General features: G+C 41.0%; 1 protein-coding gene across 2 annotated transcripts in view; it reads left to right on the top strand.

The window, feature by feature from the left end:
* The window catches only part of IDS (iduronate 2-sulfatase), a 44,290-nt gene extending 38,633 nt beyond the window's left edge, over positions 1-5,657 (top strand). The window contains exons 13-14 of one of the 2 annotated variants that reach the window (XR_012765491.1): positions 1,413-1,545; positions 5,580-5,657. Coding sequence is in view for 1 of the 2 variants with exons in the window: in XM_075435362.1 (XP_075291477.1) it covers positions 5,580-5,607 (28 nt within the window). In the remaining variant the exon portion in view is untranslated. The remainder of the gene's footprint in view (positions 1-1,412; positions 1,546-5,579) is intronic. The other variant, XM_075435362.1, reaches the window with a different exon arrangement.
* The last annotated feature ends 14,688 nt before the right edge of the window (positions 5,658-20,345 follow it).

Genomic DNA, 20,345 nt, shown 5'->3' with positions numbered 1-20,345 from the left:
AAAAAAGGTCTTTTAGCTACGTGGTAGTAGACTTGCACAGAAAGCTCAGCTTTAGTCCTATTATTGTCTTATCTCCATAGAGTTATTTTTGTTATTGTTTATAGCTTGTGAAAATGGGCTTATTGCCAATGAGAAAGCAAAGAGGGGAAACTCTCTCTGTGACAATTTTCATACATCTGGTGTCATTATAAATATTTTATATTATTAATAATAAATAGCAGTTTCATAGAAATGGTTTCCTTTTATGGGCGATGGTAGGACAGCTGTCTAGTTTGTAATTTTATAATTTGTCCTACAGGCAATTTTGTCCTTATGACATATTGACTTCAATAGGGAATTCTGCTTAAAACCTGATGGCACAACAGATAACTCTCTGCTTCCATGAAGGTAGGTGTAGGCATTTGTGCTTCCACCGCCAGTCTCTAGGTACCTCTTTGGAGTGGCTTTGGAGCAAGAAATCAGTGGGCTTTCCAGGTGTGTCCTGCATGTGAAAGGTGAACTTGCTAGGAACAATTACACTGATCCATGGTGTAAGATAGTTGGAAAATTACCTGTCGTCCCCTTAAGAACTGTTTTAATCTCTTCAGAATCCCTTGGGGCTTTGCCATTAAGAACAGGATCACAACTTAGATGAAGTTACTGAAATTGCTGTGTCATCTCAAAGCTTTATCCAAAAAAGAAGCCCCATCATGCTGATTCTGTATAAGTACAAAGATCTCTTTTGAGGCTTCCTGATGTGTGCTGGAAGACATCTCTAATCCCATCAGTGGTCCTTGTGTTTTAGTGGGGTTTATTATTGTGGGGTAGAGATTACTCCCTCTGCCTGAAGGATGTCGTGATTCATCTACACGATAGTCCCAGCCCCAAAGAACAGCCAGCAACACTGGGAATAGTTGACTATATTTAGCAGAGCTCTACAATTCTTGTGAGAACCGTCTGCCTAGCAGGTGAATCAGAAAGCTTGAAAGCAGTAAGTATCTGGAACAGTTATTACCTTCCCCTAACAAGACCCTGACTGGCAAGTTGGGTTTAATCTAACATTAATAGCAAAAGCGCTGCAACCTACTGACTAGTTCTCAGACACAAACCAGATACCGGGGATCCAGCATACAAAGTCTTAATGCCCAAGGCTATTGGCCCATTTTTTCCCTCTTTCAAATAACCTTGCCTCTCATAAATCTGTTGCTCATTTAAAGCAAACTTTCTGCTTGCATCAGAAATTACTTCCAGCGTTGGATATGAAGCATTCTGCAATATGTTATAAAATGAGGGCTGGATTCACTGCTTAAATAAAGCAAGCCAGTTTGCTTCAAACGGATCATTTATTGCTACCTTCATGCTGTATATTTATTGTGAAGATATTGTCACATTTCTTTCAGTTTTGAAAATGTAAGTTGAATTTTCTCTTTCAGGTTGCCATCTGGTGTATTGCGAACAGTCTCAGAGAGTAAGAGGCCATCTGTTAATACTTTTTCAGGAAGCTTTTTATAGAGCAGTGAAGTGGCAAATCTCAAAAACATGTTGTAATGACTTACAAGATCTCGGGTATGTGTACAAGTAAAGGCTGATATTTTATTCCTATCAACAATATAGTTATCAAGCTGGGCAGGAAAGGAGAGAAGAAAGAGAACTTGCACACAAATGCACATGCATTTTAATGGCTCTATTGCATATATTACTTTTTCTATTTTTACATAAAATGTAAAGCGAGTTTCTGAAGCTCTGATTCAGTTTATGCTCATGTACTTTAGCAAGACTGATTGCCTCTTTGAGAAACTGTTTCCTTCTTTAATCATTAATAGAAATCAGTGACCCAGGATTTTGCCTAATAATACTAAAAATGTAGCCTGCGTTACTGTAGCATGTGATTTTACATCTCTAGTGGCTGGTATACCCAAGATGCTGATATGTCTGCTGCAAGATGGCTGCCATGTAGGAAGGCCTCCAGTTCAGACTTTCTGCTTTTAGTGCCTGCCAACAACCTCAAGTTCAATATCTGGTGTAGTCCTATGGCAGAAGGTTAGTTCCACATTCAGCTCCAAGTAGAGAGATTTTCAACCCAAATTTGATATGCTCACTCAGTCATTAATGGCAGCAGTAGAGGACACGACTGATGGAAGCTTTGCCTGATCAACCCCTGAAGTATTCTGATTGTTGCGGAACAAAAAACATTGAGAAGGAGCTAGATATGAGCATTGCCAATTAAATGCATGCAGTGCAGCTCACTGCAGAGCACTGCAGGAGTAGTTAGCATTAACACTGGCCTCTCTGTGTGTGACAGAATTCCTCTGTGTTTTCTGCCCGTGGCTGTGTTGCGCAGTGAGAGGAAGCAAATAAATCCCTGTAAGGTGCTGTGATACTGGTGATGGTTTAAAAAAAAAAAAAATTGTGCTGATGATTGGTGCTATCATTTTATAGTAAGATAAATTGAAGACCGGAGGAAGAGAAGAGGCAACCTTTGTGAGGTTAACCATGAGGTCTCTGGCACAACTAGGAGTAGGTACTGGGTTTCTTGAGAGCCTCTCTGTGGGCTGTATATGCTGAGCCATTTTTTTTCTACTTTCATTGACTTCCTCATAATTTTATGGTACAGCAGAAGCAAACAGAGCTAGATGATGTGCCTGTGCAGTGCCGAGGTTTATCTCAACTCTCTTCCGGCCTCTCTGAGAGAAGACCTGAGAAATCATTTGCTTCTTTCAGGATCTGGACCTTTGAAAGCACTCAGGGAAGCATCAGATGATTGATTTCTTTGTAAGCCGGTCATGTGGAAGAATAAAGACAAGGGCTGATTATCTAGGCAGGTGACCGTAGTTTTGCTACCACAGAAAGATGTGATCGGAGCACTGGAACAGGCTGCCCGGGGAGGCTGTGGAGTCTCCTTCTCTGGAAATATTCAAGACCTGCCTGGACAAGGTCCTGTGCAGCCTGCTGTGGGTGACCCTGCTTCGGCAGGAGGGTTGGACTAGATGACCCACAGAGGTCCCTTCCAACCCCGAACATTCTGTGATTCTGTGGGTATCAGGTGTGTTTTGTTGGGTGCTTGTATAAATCCTCGGGGAATGGTGTGTTCCACTTCCACCCATGCATTATCTGAGATGGCCCAGTCAAGCACATTTTTCTGTATTTTAATGTTGTATTAATTCTCTGTGCTTTGTGTGCTGCAGTAATGAGATTCTGTGGTGATGTTCTTGGGCATCCCACTACAGAACCAGTCCTATTTCAACAAAAAGTAATAGTAAAATCCTTTTCTCTTCAGTGGTTCCAAATTGGATAGTGAGACATCAAAAATATCATCCAGGTATCACTGGTAATAAATGTCAGTGCTGCTGCATGTCAAGGTCATGTAAACCTGTAGTAAGGGCTGTTCAGACTGGCTTAAATATTATCATCATTTAAACAAATGTAGGCAGCTTTAAAAGCAAAGGCAGCATGAGTATCACCATAAAATTAAGCCCACTAGCCAGTGGTGAGAGAATCTGAAGCCTGTATGTTGTAAGAGTTTTAAAAGCAACGCAGGTTGGCTTTTCAGTGCTAACAACCCCTAGAAATAGAGAAATAAGTGAGCCCAGCTGTGTTCAATATAATGTGAGTCAGCTCTGCATGATGGTATCTAGCAGTGGTCAGAAGATCTTCTAAGAGTTTTATTTATAAGAATGGGCTGTCTTTCAAATTATTTTTAAAGGTCCCCTCTTTTACTGAATGAAGAAAAACTAATCTTTATCATTACTATGTTTTTTAATGTAAAAGAAAGATAAAGAATGAACAATAGAAACTGGGGAGGGGCTGTTTTGTTGTCCAAAAAAGAACAATATCAGCTACAATTTTTAGTCATGAAGTATGCTTTTTTCCCCGCATCTAATACCCATGCTATGTTGCTGAATGATCATTACTTAACAAAAGGCAATAGGCAAAAAGCCATAATTCTATTACTCTATTATTTGAGAAGGCTACTAGAAAGACCTACTATTGACTAGAATCCAGCAAAGAGTTGACAGAAATTAGTTCTGTTGTCTCTATTCTTTCATCTCAAAACAAGCCTAGGTCGTCTTGACTGGCAGCTGCTCTGGGCTCTAGAGTCTTTCATTCTTTGTTAAACATGTGAAACTGCTGAGAGATCTCCTGAGATGTCAGCAAGCTAAGTGCTGGTATGAAGATGTGCATTGTGTCCTTCATCTGTTCCGTGTCTATTAGGCCAGGTCAGCATGTAGGAGAAAAAGCTCATGCCTGAAAATGATTTCCCAGAGGTGGAGGCTCATAGAAGTCCCCTAAAAACCCCTAGAGCAGGTTACTACACTCTCTACAGATCATAGAATCATAGAATAGTTTGGGTTGGAATGGACCTTTAAAGGTCATCTAGTCCAACCCCCTGCAATGAGCAGGGACATCTTCAACTTGACCAGGTTGCTCAGAGCCCTGTCCAACCTGACCTTGAATGTTTCCAGGGATGGAGAAATCCTGTGCAAGTGCCTCACCACCCTCATTGTAAAAATTTTCTTCCTTATATCTGGTCTAAGTCTACCCTCTTCTAGTTTAAAAAAGATGATTAAAAGTTTAGAAAGATGACTGCATTTAATTAATGGTGCATCGTGTTGAATTTTCAAGTTCACTAGCATATGGGGTACTACTTTTTGCCATCAGAACTGAGATGCTACCAAAACATCTGTGAGCTACACCTGAGTTGTACTAATCAAATCTGGAGCCCAGGCCTCTCAAAGTATCAGGAACATAACTTTCTTGTGTTGTGGTTTGCCACATTGCTGTGCTTCACATCTATTAGCTGACATTGTGCGGATTTACTGGGGTAATGAAATATGAAAGATTAAATCTAGTCCTATTTAGGGTTAAGAGTCTGTAAATCCACTGTGCTTGCAGAGACTAGGAATAATTTAAACACTGCTCACATTCCAGCCTCCACAGTAGGGATGGGTTATTTTGTTTTGAGGATTTTTTTTCCTTATCTCAACTGCTGTACCATTTGGCTATCTGAAGCTTTTGCATGCCTCACAAACACCATCTGTTACAACCCAAGACACAAATACTGCAAGTGATTAGTAATATAAGCCAATGTTGCAGCTGCATGTGGTGTGGAAACCTGATAGAACCAGAACTTCCTTTGTAAGCTTGACATGCTGAATAGTGCGTTTGTGGTTTGTCTAAGCTTTTGCATTCATCAATTAAAGATTAACTTTCTGCTGCTATGGAGACATGTTAGATTAAAAAAACCCAAACAAACGAAAAACCCCAAGTGCTCCTTACAGGAAATGTTCTTGGAGCAAGTAAAGCACCTAGGACAGGAGTCCCTAGCTGGGAAATGTTTCCAACTGTCACATCCTAATACTTCATTAGATAAATCATTGGTGGGTTGAAATAGTCTATGTATTCTTATCAGTGCTCTTCCTAAAGTTGTAAACCGCTGAGAATATGCATATAACAGGGACCATTCAGCTGTTCTAGCCATGGGCAGATTGCAATAAATACCAATATATTCCTCCTGTTATTCAATATGTGTTCACAGCATAGATCAATTCTCCTTGAGTTCCATCCAGTACTGTTTTTTCTTTCTTTGTTTTATCCTCCAGCATCAGTCTTGATTGCAGTAACAGATGAATAACTGCCTGTGCTGGAGGATACCAAATTAGAAAGGAACACCACGGATGTACATGAGAGATAAACAGGAAAGGAGAGGAAAGCTTGCGTTTGCCTGCCTGCAGGACCATTGTATTAGCGCATGATAATCCAGGACATGGTTCAGCCCCAGAGACTGGAATCCTGAAATGGTGCAGTAAGTCCCTTTTTAATGTTGAAGAAAAGCAACTGTTCTAATCAAGAATCATAACAGTTCTGTTATTGCTAATCTCCCTCTCCATCTCTAAGCTATGCATGCCCCTTTACTGTCTTTAGGCATTTGGATTTCTTTTAACATCAGTAGTTAGGTGAATTGAGAATATGAGGACAACGTTTGAATCGTCTTTGTATTTCTCCTCTTCATAAAAATCTCTGCAAAAATCTTTCACAAAACACTTAGATCCTCATCATGTTCTCAGGCCACATAGTGTTTGTTTTGAAAACAAGGAAGAGTTTTAATTCTAAAAACCTTCTCTGATAGTGTTATAGATTGACAGGTCAAATTAGGAAGAAGGTAGGTGTATGATTTTTGCTTATGCAGACTGTTTTCTCTATATGTGTACTTTTGTTCTTAAACTTGTTTTTTGAAAATATTTTTTGTCCGTGGAGACAGGGCAAGAAATAATGACCTTAAACTGAACCAAAAAGTTCAAGCTAGATATTAAGAAAAAAATCCCCCTTACTCATGGAAAGGACAGCAAAAGCTAGAGAGAGACTGTCAGGGAAGTTGTGATGTCTGCGTCACTGGAGATCTTTAACAGCAAATAGCATATTTACAGTTGATCTTACCGTGGATAGAAGAATGAACTAAATGGCTTTCTGTGGTGTCGTCCAGTACTATGATTTTGTCAGCTTGATGACCCAGGAGGTCTTTTCCTGTTCTACGCTGTATGTAAGAAACTTTGGGTTCGTCAATGGAGAGCGAGCACTGAATGCTGAGATGCTTGGCTCCTGGGGTGCAACCCACTGCTGTGACCGGACACCTGGGGCTTTAGAATGTGCAGGAGAAGTTTGATGCCTCCCAGTGGGCTCTGGATAGGGGGCTGGCTGAGCAGGGAGGTGCTTAGTTAAGCTAGTGGGAAAAGCTTGAGAATGAGCAAATCTTAATCCTCTTCTCTGGAGTTGTGGCAGCAAGAAGCCGTGTCAAACCAGTGTATACAGCAAAAAGCGTCTGCTGTATCGTGTTGTTGCTTGCTAAAATACAGTAGATGATACTCAGGCTGATGGAGGAAGCAGAAATTGCTCTCTACTTTCCATTTTCAGGGCTGAAATCTGGGATTTAGGACATCCAGATTTGATACGGTGGTTTGCCTGTGGGAATGTAAAACCACCTTACCTTCTCTCTGAAGTCTTAAGCAGTAGTCCACTGAGTGTTCTGTGGCCTTCTAGGCACTTGCAATTAACCACCCAGGACCCATCACACGGGAGGAAGGCAATGAGACTTTCCAGCCTTGTGAGCAGGGCGTGCCCTTGAGAAAGGAAAGGTGCTGTCCTTGCCCCAGGAACCGCTGAGGCCAGTTCAGTGGCCTGCCTTTTATTATGGGGTAGAATGCGATGGAGGGAGCTGGCATTTTCTGTATATAAAGTTCCTTCTGGTGGTTTGATAACTCGTATTTAAATAACCGCAGCATATTCCGGAGCACTGAGCAGGCACATGTTTATTCCCTGCTAGTTGCCCTTTACTGCGTATTATGAAGTGTAAGACAGCAGGATTATGAGTGGCTGTGATTTAAATTACTAAATTTACTCTAGATTAAATGTTTGCCTTTCATGTTTGATTTCTCATTAACCGAGAATTTACAACATCAAGTACACAGTCTTATTCTTATTTGTAAACTTGCAGCTTTCTCTTTTAATGACTAATAATAAGTTCTCCCCTCTGGTTGTTTAATGTATCACTTGTGATTCCGTTTTGACAAATCTCTCAGAAGTTCAGAAAACTCTTTGTTACAAGGAAATAAATATCCTGCTGACTCAATGGGAAAGAAACGCTTTTTGTCCTTTGAAAAATGTTGCAGCCCTGTAGATTGGTCAGTGTTAGTTATCTGAATAGTGCTATTGTGGAGAGGAAAAGGGTACTTTATTGGGCCAAAGAGCATTCAAGGGTACTGAAGTATGTAGGGCAAGGTTATCAAGGCTTTACTTTGGTAATGTCTATTTTTGCTTTGAAAGATGGTCTTACATGTGATATTTGTCTCTTAAATGCATTGCCTTTATTATTGCAGTAGCTTTTCTTTTTTAATTACAAAATGCTGACAAGATGTTTTGCAGTGACATATTATAACTACGTTAACCAGGTGCATTAGGATCTGTGTATATGGCAATTGATGCTTTCTCTTTGTCACTTACATAATGAACCTTCTGCCTGCACAGAATAAAATATTTATCTGGAATACAGGCTGAAGCAAGTCCTGGAGACTGGAGGAGGAAAAACCAGGCTGCCTGCAGTGAATAATTGTTATAATCTCATTGTCCTTTGCAAAGTTGTTAATTAAGGCCTTTACTAAGCAGACTGTGCTTGCAGGAGTCCCACAGAAGTCAAGTTGTTGTACTCGTGCATCTGTTAGCTTGCAGTGTTTTTAGCATACTTAATACAAGGCTCCCCAGTTCTCATCTTCAGGCAGACTGTATATTAGGGGGGGTCGTCTTGTAATGCTCTCGCCCTTCTCCCCCCTGCACTTCTTTCTTTGATATAAGAAAGAAAACAACACCTGAAGGAGGCTAGTAAACTAGCGTATAGAGCTGGAGAATCCTCCATCATCAATATTGGCATGTAAGCCTGCTAGGGATATGGGGCTGTTAGTTTATTTGCAGGTGCTCTCTGGAGTTTTCTCTGCAAGGAGCAAGTGGTATAAATTGTGTGTACTTTGCCTACTCTGGTTCCAAGTTCTTTTTGTTATTTAGTATTTATATTTCTATAGCAACTAGAAGATCCACTTAGGGATTTTGACCATCCCTGGTAGGCAGCAGTGTAAATAGTGTAGGGAAACAGTATTTTAGGTGAAGAGATCTGAGCAAAAAAAGATCTATTGTTGTCAGACTCTTTGTAGACATTAATGGAAAGGAGAATTTTTGAAAAACAGAATGAACTAATTTTTAGGTTGTTTCCTGTGTGAGGGGACAACATGGGAGGAAGGAAAGAAAGCAAGAAAGTCCTAATTTTAAAAAGTAGCAAATGGAGAAGTTTGGTGCCAAAGGCTGATTGGAGGCAAGAACTGACATCTTGGGAGCAGATGAGAGGAAATGGGATGTGTCAGTAAATCATGAACAGCCTCAAAACTCAAGGCAACCAACCCATAAATAACAGAGAAAGAAGAGCCCAAGAAGGGGGGGAAAAACAGCAACACATGAGCTAAGAAAAAGGTGTTTGCAACACGATTTGGGGGGGAATGGTACTGGGGAAAGATTGTGTTAGGAAGGCCAGGGAGAAGAATGTTGATGTGACAGCAGGACTGACTGGTTCCTGTGTGAAAAAGCAGGGTAAAAAAAAAAAAAACACCCACAACACAAAAACATTATGCACACAGAATCACCAAAATGGGGACGTGAAGACTGAAGTCAGGATGGATTGACAGGTGGAGAAGCAAGCAGAGTCAGCATGGGGACTTTCTGTGCAGGGAGTCACTGAATATGGTAATGCCGGGCATACGAAGACGCAGAGGAAAATAGGAATTGGGACGAGGGTGAGAAGAATTCCCAGACAACCAAAAGAGTTGGCAGAAGCAAAGTTATTTCAATGTCTGATGGAAAAGGAGGAGGAAAAAGGCAGAAGGAAGAGTAAGATGTGCAAATGTCTAAAAGTGGTTTATGTTCTTTTTTTTTTTTCTTGGTAGGAAGTTGGCAAAAGCTTGTGTGGATAAAGAATAGGAGGCAGAATGAATGGTGCAGGTGGATTTATTTTTATCAGAAAAGCAAACTTTGCTAGAGGGATGCCAGAGAAACTGATGGAGGAAGTAATTCTGGTCTCCAAGATTCTGCTGGAGCTGCTTTGCTCTGAGCTGAAGTGGTGTAAATGGAGGTGAACTGGGATGGAAGCTTGGAAAATCAGATCTTGATAAATGTGAAAGGGCAAGAGAGGCCTTATTAATGGAAGAGGGAAGGGAAGGCAGTGAGGCGGCGGCTGAAAGCAAACACAAGTTTTTCGTGTGTACTAGACATCTGATGCAATTGAGTTGTGGAAAAAATCTGACGGACATGAAGTGGAGAAAGCGGACAGTGCTAATAAAGGCAATTGTAGAACAAGGGCTCTGCAGCAGAAGAGTCAAGCCAGGCCTGCAGATGTGAGACCGAGGAGATGGGTGGCCATGAAGGCAGGTGGCTCATCGGCACAGAAGTTGCTGTCTGAGAGTTAAGAAGGAGAACCAAGGGTCAGTCAGGAAGGCTGATAAGAAGTTGGATCCATGGTAGACAGTAGCAATACTGAACGGGTGACATGGCAGGATTCCTCTCTTACTAGAACGAAGTAACTCTCTGCTTGCTTAATTAGTTTAATTAGGTCAGTTATTTTAACTTAGAGCACGTATTTCATAGTTTTTGGCAGTGTCTAAAAATAGGGTTTAAAAAGAAATCAACCAGTACATATAATCAAAAACGAACTCCCAACTGGTGACCATCTTAGACAGCTGTTTCATGTTTATTTGGTGAATATGTGGGGATAATGCAGGAGTCACACCGCCGAGCGGCGTAATTCCGGTGCAGGGCAGGGTGATTGCAGCAGCCCTTCCAGCAGGGTCTGCCCAGCGCCCCAGCCCCTGCCCCGCTGCTGTGCGGACCACCAACGGCTGCCAGCACCGTGCGGGCATGCGATTTAGTGCTTCCCAGCCTCCAGCACTTTGGGTTTTTGGAGCCAGTCAGGCCTTTTTATCCCTGATTTCTGTAGCGAAATCGCTGCTTGGAGGGGAAGCCGTGCTTCTGCCGGCAGAGGTTGCTGCTGTTCTCTTCACCTCCTCCTCTTTTCAAGAGAGCTAACCTGTCATGTCAAGCGTTTAGCTGAAAGCAGTGGGAATTGTGCAGCTTTAATGTTTCCCAGACTGTAGTCTGCCACATTAACAAATCTTTCACTTTTCAGAAGATGATAGTGTCAATCACGGTGACAGGCTGAAAGACACCATTCATTGTTAATTAATTATTAGCTGTCAACTCAAAGACTTTGTTGAACTAAGAACATTCAGGCAGATTGTGGATTTCCTCTTTTTTAAACTTTATGTTTAAAGGACACTAAATACCCTTAATTATCAAAGTAAGTTGAAATCCTTTCATACCTCTTTCTTCTGCAGGTGACTGCTTCAGGTACAATATTAATTATAAATAGAATGAAGATTCTGTAGCTTCTTATTGCTGATTTATGTTTTCATAATGGATGAACTGAAAAGGAAGAAGTTTCCTTTCTTTGCTTTGGTAACAGCCCATGATCCCTAGGCTGCCTCCGAGTTCTGGTGTTTGGAGGAAACAAACAAAAGAAAAGAAACTCGTGTTTCTGGGGAAGGCCTGAGGGCTGTACAACCTGAAATGGGGGCCATGACTTTGTATCTGACTCCACCATGTAAATCCTTGGATTTGAGTTGTTGGAATATTTCAGTTTCACTCCTCATGTCTTTGACCAAGGAAATGAGGGTAGCTTCCTCACTGGGATTCCTGCAGATGGGAATGAACTCTTACGGCTTTTCCTGAGTAATGATCCTATTCCCAAGCAGTTCTGGGCATGCCCACCCATCACTGCAGAGCTTTATGACAGAAGAGCCTTACGGTTAAATGGGAAGATGCTCATATGGATACTTTTCTGTTTGGAGACCGATGGGAGTGCCCAGTCCAGATAGGCAGCTTCTGCACAGAAGTGCTTGCAGAACGTGTCTGCAAGTTTGAAAACACTGGCCAATTCTCTCTCCATTGGGGTCTGCCAAATATAAAGGGATACAGAAATACTTACCTACCTCACAGGAGCGCTCTGAGGCTTAATTAATGTGTATGGGTAAAATGCTTTGAGATCCTCAGGTCAGAATGATACTTAGCACTTTATATCTTCAAAGCCCCACACCCAATGTGAAGGAACTAATCCCAAACTAATTAGGCAAAAGGCACTATAAAAGTGCCAAGTGTTGTTATTTGCCTTAAAGTATTATTATTTAATCACAAATTGCCTCAAAGTGAAGTGTGACTGTATGAGATTAGAGACATAGTAATTAAGGCCTTGATTTAATATTTTAAAATTATTCAGCATACTTCAATGCAGCTCTTGAATTTTTTTCAGTCCTTCCCAAACACCCGGCATACATTTTAATTTTTATAAACACTGCGTTCTCATCACTTAATAGGCTTTCCCTCTTCTCTCCGTTCTGTGCCCTTAGGATGTTGCAGTGCTGAGGGAAGATAGTTTGGCGAACAAGGATTTAGCCAAGTTGGAACATAGCAGACTGAGTGTGTGCGTGTGGGAATTAAATATGACAAGAAGTAAATGTGTAAATAAAGTCTTTCTTGCATGTGTGGTAGGCATATTTATGTATGTGCTGTATAAGTTCTACAATGCAAAAACAACTATGAAAGCATCTGTCACCCCGCATTACTTATTCTGCCTTTGAGCAACAAGCTGTGGTAGACCTTCTTAAAGATGACACTTCTCTGCATGTCAGGGAGCAGCTGTAGTTGTTATATTGATTTGGGAAGCAATGACTTTGGGTAAATAGTCTGGTGAAATTCACCACTCTGTACAGAGGCTCAGCAGAAGGTTCAAGCACCACTTCTCACCTAGATAAACCTATTTTAAAGGTGGAAGTGATTATGAAGACCTTATGTACAGAGGTAGATTTCAGCCACAGTGTTATGGAGGGTTTAGGGAAAATTTGTTGATGGGCATTGCCTATATTTGCTCTTCTTTCTGAAACAGTAGAAGAGATTTGCTTTTCAGATGCAAATGACTTGAAGCTCATAGTTACATGAGGACTGGATGCAGCACGGTCGTACTGTGCCACTGTAACTTTACGGACCTTGGTGGAGATAATCTCCAGGTTTACAGTGCTGTGAGAAGAGATTATAATTGACAGTGGGGTTGAAGAATCAAGTTTATGGGATAGGAAGGCAGCAACAGGGGAACAACATGAAGATTTTTACTGAGTGAGCCTTGTGGTGGCATGCAGCCAATATGGTGACATACTGACAACTCGGTAGCAGCCACGCAGATATTAACTCTGCAGAGTCACCATACTCTAGTGAGAAAACCTGTCTCTTGCAGGAAAAAGTGGGGAGATCTCATAGCCCCAGATTTAAAACCACGCCGTCCTTCCTGAGCAGTCTTACTGCAATGGTGGAATTGCTTCTGAATCACAGCAGTGCTCAGTATGACAGCAGCACCACCAAAATCATGTTTGTCCTCATGTATGTGTTTACATTTGTAATTTATAATTATTTAACACTTACCCAATCAAAGCAAGCTTTAGGAAGTTTGGGGTTTTTTGTAGAGCAAAGGTTTCTTGTAAACCATAGCAAAAGGTTTTAAAGTGAATTTTCACAGAGCCATGGGAACATGTTGTCTCTGGACTCTTACCTTCTCTCCAGAAACCTCACCCTGTGATTTACAGCATTTTTTCATGCCTTAGAAGTTTGTGGATCCTATATTTTTGGGGAAGCTCTTCTGTTCCCAAATGGTCTCAGAAAAGATTTGAGACCAGAAATTGTTGACCTTGGTCTGCATGAAATCATTTGGAGAGAATTGCTTAGGCTGGTAAAGCTGGGCCTAGCTGTGGAAAAATTTGGAGGATATTTGTGCCTTGGTTACTATGAGACATGCAAAACTCTGAAGGCTTGAATTCAATTTTGAAGCAGGAAAATTTTGAGTGGGGTTCACGATGCAGCCACATTCACTTTCAAGGCTCGAGTGTCTATCTCTCATGTTGTTTATCTTGTATAGTGACAAAGAAATTCAGCTCCTGTAATGCAAAGCCCGTTTGCAGGGGACCAGATGTAAAGCTGTGAAGCTGAAGTAGCTTCCCTGACTTCACAGCAGCTGAGGATGCAGTGCTGTACAGCAGGACTGGGGCCGCAGCATGCAACTCTGACGCCTCGAAGCTTGAGACGGTTGATTTTTCAGCATACAGGACCAGCAGGTCTCTGTTTATTCTTAGCTTGCTTTCACTGAAGTGTTCAGCAGACTTTTGCAGTGTAAGTGCACTGCTTTTGCGAAGAAAGCCACATATCAACTAGTCGTTACCTCCTCCTGGAATGAAAGCAAAACCCCCTCTATCTTAACAAAAAACATCAACCTAGGAATGATCTTTAAAATGAATAATTGAGTTAGGGACTTATGCTTAGATACGTGAGTGTGGTTTTGTGATAATCTCATTGCTAGCATGTATTTTCATAGGACAGCTTCAGAGGTGGGGAGCATGCACTGTAAATCAGAGACAACGGAGTGCTGCAGACAGCCTCGTTCAACCTGGAGAACTGAACCACTTGCTGAAGAGACTGACAGGAAACCTTCTCCTGGTGCTTACTCGTGATGCTAAGGGAGGAAAAGGTGAAGAGATTAAATAATGAGGCCTGCTGTACTTGGGGTCATATTTTGGTTAAGGTTCAACAGCTCCTTTTGTGTTAGAAGTAAAGGGGCCTGCATGGATGGTGGAGGAGAGAGCTGAGGCTGATGAAAATCAGTGTGGCTCTGCTGAAAGGATGTCAGATTTCACCAGCTCAGCACCTGACCTGTATGCCTTTACGATGACAAATCCTGCTGAGGAGTCCAAAATGTGGTGTTGCCACACCCAGATATACACTGGGGCGAGTGACATTAATGTCTTCCCACTGCTTACACACCTTGGTGAAAGATGGGGTGAAATGAAGCGCTGACCTAAAAGACAAGAGCCTCTGAGGAGACAGGTGCTATCAAAATGTCATCTAGATAAATAAGGACCCGAACTCCTAGTATCTTAAGTAGCTGGACTATTGATTAAAGAATCATGATAAATGAGTATAGGGCTGTGAATTAGATCAATACCATCAAACTTAAAAGTCAATCTCCTGTACCAGCTTGAACTGAGACACTAAAAAAATGCACTCGGGAGAACCACAAATCCTTGGGCTGATGGTGGCCTTGAGGCTTCAAGTTTTTCCCTCTCATTTCTTTTTTCCCTTTTGTTTTTTCTGAATAAAAAATTAAAGAACTGGTAGAAGAGGTATTTATGCATGCAAATATTTTGTAGTTTGCAAAATTAACTAAGACTACCGGTCACCAAAATCTGGGCTTTGGAGTAGCTAAGGATACCTTTAGGACATTGTTAGGCAACTCTTAGAGATAAATTCTTCTGTGGCAATCATTGTGCTAAAAGTAAAGGGTCAAATCCTCAGTTATGGTGGACAGACATTGACCCTCCTGGGGTAAGTTCACACCTGCAAAGAAGGAAGCCCTAAAATTTCTTTCGTTCTTGAAAAGGAGAACATGTGCTTGGGAGATTCTGCAAAAAAGAAGTCTTTGTACAGGGATAAGCAAGAAAGAAATGACTAGGATTTGGAAAGTTAAGTACCCTTGCTTTGTGAGGTTCTCTGGATGAGACTTGGGAGGGGTTAGTTGGCCATTTTAGCATGCCAGGTATCAGAGTAGACTAAAAGTAGTGGTGCTGTGCTGAGTCAGAGCATGTGTCTTCCAGTAGGGTTCTGCATGGACAAGGGTTTCATTAGAGGTGTGTTTCTCAGGTCATATTGACCTTTTTCTGTAAGCTTCAGTGAAGTCACATAACCTTTTCCCGTCTCTGTTTTTGCGTATATAAAACAGAAATTATCTTTTATGTGCATGCCTTATTGGATGCTGAGATGATTCATGATTTCCCTGTTTCTTATTACTTCTTTCTGTTATTCTTGCAGCAGAATTGCTTCAGGGTTTCTTAAAGTACCTTTCTTCATTTGCCTACGTCTCTACAAAATGAAGATGTAGCAGCCACTGTTCAGCTATGACTGTTGGTTGTAAAGACTGCTAAGGATGTTTGAAGGAAGTATTTATTTTGCTCTCTTTTTGTAGAAGTCCTGGCATACCAAGTCCTTATTCTTGCCCTTCAAACTCCTTTATTCTTTAAGGACTGTTAATTGCAGAGGCTATAGGTGTGTTATTTGTATATCACTGTGAGGAAGAGACTTTCATCAGTGTTTCTGCGTGAAGATAGGACTCAATTAGGACAGACATTACCCACAAAGGTATATTTTCATGAGGCTGTTTTTGGAAAGTTTCATACAAATCAGAGTCTGTGAACAACCCGTCTGTTTCTGACTGTATACAGCTATTGCTATGAGAGTTTGTCTTATGATGCTATTAAGATGCTTTCCCAATACTAATACGAGAGCTATATCTGTGCTGGTAAACTGTATGCATGTTGATTTTAATAGAGCACTCTCTTGTCATCCGACTTCTTAGGATGAAATTAACCCCCTGTGCAGAGATCTGGCACTTGTGCATCACTTGAGTCATCTTTTGACGAGTTAATTATGATTGAAATGATACCTAGCTCTGCTGCTGGTTTACTTCACAGAAGTGAACTTCCTGCAAGCGAGGCAGCAACTCTTAAAGTAGAAACCCTCTCCTTCCCAGCAGCGTCCTCACCTTCACCTTCAGAGTGCTGATGCTTCCACCTGAAACGAGGAGACTAGCTCTCAAAGAAACTGTCGGAGAGTAGTGGTTGCAGGGATTGCTTGGGAGCAAGCTGTCATTTATGATCGCTTGTAGAGGGCAATATACTCAGCAAGTGCTAGTGCACAGGAAAGAGAGCTCCATCAGAAATTAGGACTCTACTCTAGGGAGTTTCAATTCCCCTTTCTGTAAGGGTGACAGTCATTCAAAAAGATTAGTGGTGCACTAGGACATAAAATTGCTTTTAATCTTTACATGATTCTTCTTCATGGCAGAAATTTGTATTAAAGTTGGAAAAAAGTTAAGGAAGTATTTGCTGTTGTTGGAAAGATTTTCCTAAATCTTGGTTCTAGAAAACTAAAAAAAATTTAAAAAGGGACTCAATTAGAAGTGCTAAACGAGGATCTTAATGAGATATCCAAAGTCTTGCCAAGTGAATTTAACCACTTTCTGATCCCAACAGCCATACAATTCCACTCTTTCTTAGCATAATTAAGCAAGTGACAATGAGGATGCTATTCCAAGACATGGTAATGAGATGCTGTGGGGCCTGAATTCAGCTGGAGGGGATTTCCTATTAAATATTTAATGTATGTGCAGCTTCTTCAATAGCTAGAAATATAGAAAAGGAAGATTTAGCTGAATAGAACCTCTTTTCTGAAATTAATCTGTGAAAAACTGAAGAACTGTGGTTACTTGATTTTGGACTATTATTTTTGGCCTGCAGGCTGCATTCAGCATCAATAAAAATCACAGTTTATGTAGGAGGAAAATAAATTGGAGGAAGTTAGAATGTAGGAAAATAAAAATTGAAAGGGAATGAAGAGGAGACAGGAATATGACAAACCAATTAGGGAGAGTACAAATGATAAAAGTCAACAAGAATTAACTAATGATTGGCTGTAGAATGCTGAAAGACTAGAAGGTTTAAGGGAAAAAGAAACCATGTAGAAAGGAAATAATTGGATAACAGAGATGATGGTAAGAGCCAATGAACTAAAAAATAGTAAGACTTTTAAGCGCAGTGAACATTTAATTCTGGATCGAGGGAGAAATGAAGTATGCTTTCATCATGTTACTTTAGACACTTTATGGGGTTTATGAAAGTCATGGCTAACCTATATTTAAGTGAAACTGTAGAAGAAAAGTTCTATCAAGGCCCCAGGAATTTATAACACATTTGCACATACACGTATACAAGCCAAAGAAGAATGCAGAATAATGCTATTTAGGCTACAAAATTGAGCTGGGGCCTTCTCAGCTACTGATTGCCCTGACTCCAAAAACCAGCCTGCCTTAATGTTCCTCAAATGTGCTGGTCATCTTCTGTACTGTCTTATAATCATCCTTGTGATAAAGGGAGAGAGAAAGGTAGAGCAGAGTTCATTCTTTATTAGTCTGGGAGCAATTAGATTGGAAGGTGTTGCTGATGGCTTCTTTTTAAATGCATGTGGTGCATGAGGAAATCTGTTCATAAATGCCTTCGTATTCCAGGCTGGAATGTGCAGGGACAACAGGTCCTGTGGGTCAACAGAGCTGTGGAGATGTAGGGGGACTTCAGGACGTGGAGGTCGTTGCAGACCCTTCTGTGCAGAGTCCGCCCAGCTCTCAAGCTGGAGGAGCAGGCTCTTACCCTGCTTCCCTGCCTTGCCTGCCGTCAGTGCAAGGACTGCAGGTCTTCCTGGCATTTGGCAAAGCGTACTGGATATTCTCTGCACTGTGTTTGGTTCTGAGAAGCAGATGAATGGCCAAGAAATGCATGAGATCTGGGAAAGCAGTGGAGTATTGTTAGCTCCCATGCAGAAACTGTAACCTACTGCTCTTTCCTCCCTCCCTCATCTCTCCAGCTGTTTGGGTTTATTGACCGTCTTTCCCTGGGTGTTTGAATGATGTCTCTGGGGTATATTGGAATCCCAAGGAGAAACTGCTATGTAAATAGTAATAATTCCTGTCTTGCTAAATAATATATAAATAAATAAAATAATATATATAATAGATAAAAATAAATAAATATATAAATATAAATAAAATAATATATATAATAAATAATAATTCCTACTTGCTAAATGGCACTCATAATTTAAAAAAAAGTTTTTGGCAATAGGATCAAATTAGCTTGATGAGAAAGCTCTTTTTTCCTGTAAAGTACTAGGAAAGCTGTGAGACAGGAGGTGCAATTAATTATCTTACTTGGATTAAAAGCTCTTTTATTTGATATTTGATCTCTTATTACTTGATTTCCCACAAAATTGCTGGTAACGTGCAGTTCCACTTAATAGCTCATTAGCACTCCGGTGCGGTATTTGTAAGGTGGTCAGGTTTGTGTATAATAAAGCAGTTGCTGGCTAGCAGTGAATGACTTCAGCCATAATTAATTAATTAAATGTGTGTAAAACATGGTTCATTAGCAAGGTGTGTGACAATCTCACAGTGTCCAATGCTGTCCCTCTAATTGTGTAATGGGCGTGATGCTGCTGCAGCATTGCTTCATTAGTTTCTAGCTTCTGCCAGTGTAGTTTAGGTAAAAGACCTCTGATTTCCAGGACTTGTTCCAGTGACCTCGTCACATTGAAAGGAATGGTTTACGGTAACCAATCGAACAGCATTTCTTACTGTTTTCACTTAAAACCCACACAATTAGAAATTATTACTATAGCTTAGCAGCAGCAGCAGAACATTTGCTAGGGAAGCTGGAAATCTCAGTTCAACTGTAGTTCAAGCAATAACTATTCTTTATACTCAATTATGCACTGTAACCCATTAGGGAAGTCTGTGGTTTCCTGATGTAGGGTTGTGGGTTTTTTTTTCCTAGCAAGGTTGCAACTGGCTACAAGTATATTAGGAATCGGTATGATTGTACAATTATTCTGCAGGCTATCTAACTTCTACCCACTATATTTATCTGGAGCATTTAGAGACAGAACAAAGCCAGGAGGTTCAGACCTTTAACGCAGATGTTGTTACGTGTGGGAGAACGCTAATCTGCAGAACTGATGCACTTGTAGTGTAAAGCCATTAGAAAGTCATTCTTCAGACCTACTAGATCCATAAATCAGTGAATACCTAGTCTTCTGGGCCTTGATGGTGATTGTTTGTTCACAGAGGAAAAGCTTGAAGAGAAGTTTACTCGCACCACTTGAAACCTTTTGCATTCAACCTCTGTGAAAACGGGGTCGATTATTTCTGTCAACATCTTGTTTTGCTTTCATGGGCCGGGCAAAAACATTTCTGAGCTTTTGAGAGTCTGTGGATGTGATGAAAACAAAATCAATTAAAGGAGGTATGATACTCCCTGTTGTAGTGAATAGGGGCATTAAGAGTATTGCTTTCCCTTTGTTTCAGATAGGTTGAGTCATGCTGAGCGTGAGGTTCAGGTTCTGACGCTGGTGTAGTTCATCTCCTTGTTGAGGTGTTTCTGTGTGCTGTATTGTTTTGTGGTTAGGAGGCCAAGTGGGTTTGTGGTGTTAATGTTATGGTTTTCTGCTGCCTTGTTTCTCAAATGAGTCCTGGAGAGCTTCGGCGCCCTGTGATATCGATATAAAAAGCATGCAGTAAAGATGATGTTGGCTCTGGCTGTTGTTCAGAAATATGGTTTTACAGTGTTACTGTCATACTTGATGGTGCTTAATTAGCTTTCTGTTCTTGATGTATGCTGTAATCAGAGCAACGCGCAGGTAGTTTCCTTTTTCAGTGGTTGCATTGGATGTCATTAAAGGGCTTATGGTGGGACTACAAAAGATACAAGGTGTGTGTCCTAGTTCTGGAGCCTTCCGTGAAACAGTTTTCACATCTAAGGCATGGCTTATATTGGACCATTTTCTTTTTGGAGTTAGTGTGATAAGTTCTCTCTAAAAATAACCCTGACTAGTTTTCTCCTGGCTGGAGGAATTCTCCTGCTTCCTCTGGAGGAAGGACTTTCTTCTCGGACTATGTAGATCACTGTGGTGTGACTTTGACCCCAGGCCTTGGATCGGGTTGTCTGAATTGGCACGGTAGACTTCACCCAAAATGCTACTGTGGCACTGCAGTACGCATAGAGGTTTTATCTTTTTTACTTAAAACCTATCTAGCTATCAAGGACGAAGAGAAATAAAGTAACCAACTGCATCGGAAAAAACAC

This window comes from Opisthocomus hoazin, chromosome 14 (assembly GCF_030867145.1).
Source record: "Opisthocomus hoazin isolate bOpiHoa1 chromosome 14, bOpiHoa1.hap1, whole genome shotgun sequence".
NCBI classification, from domain to species: domain Eukaryota; kingdom Metazoa; phylum Chordata; class Aves; order Opisthocomiformes; family Opisthocomidae; genus Opisthocomus; species Opisthocomus hoazin.
The sequence above is the reverse complement of the archived record's forward strand: the minus strand, read 5'-3'. Positions and strand labels throughout refer to the sequence as shown.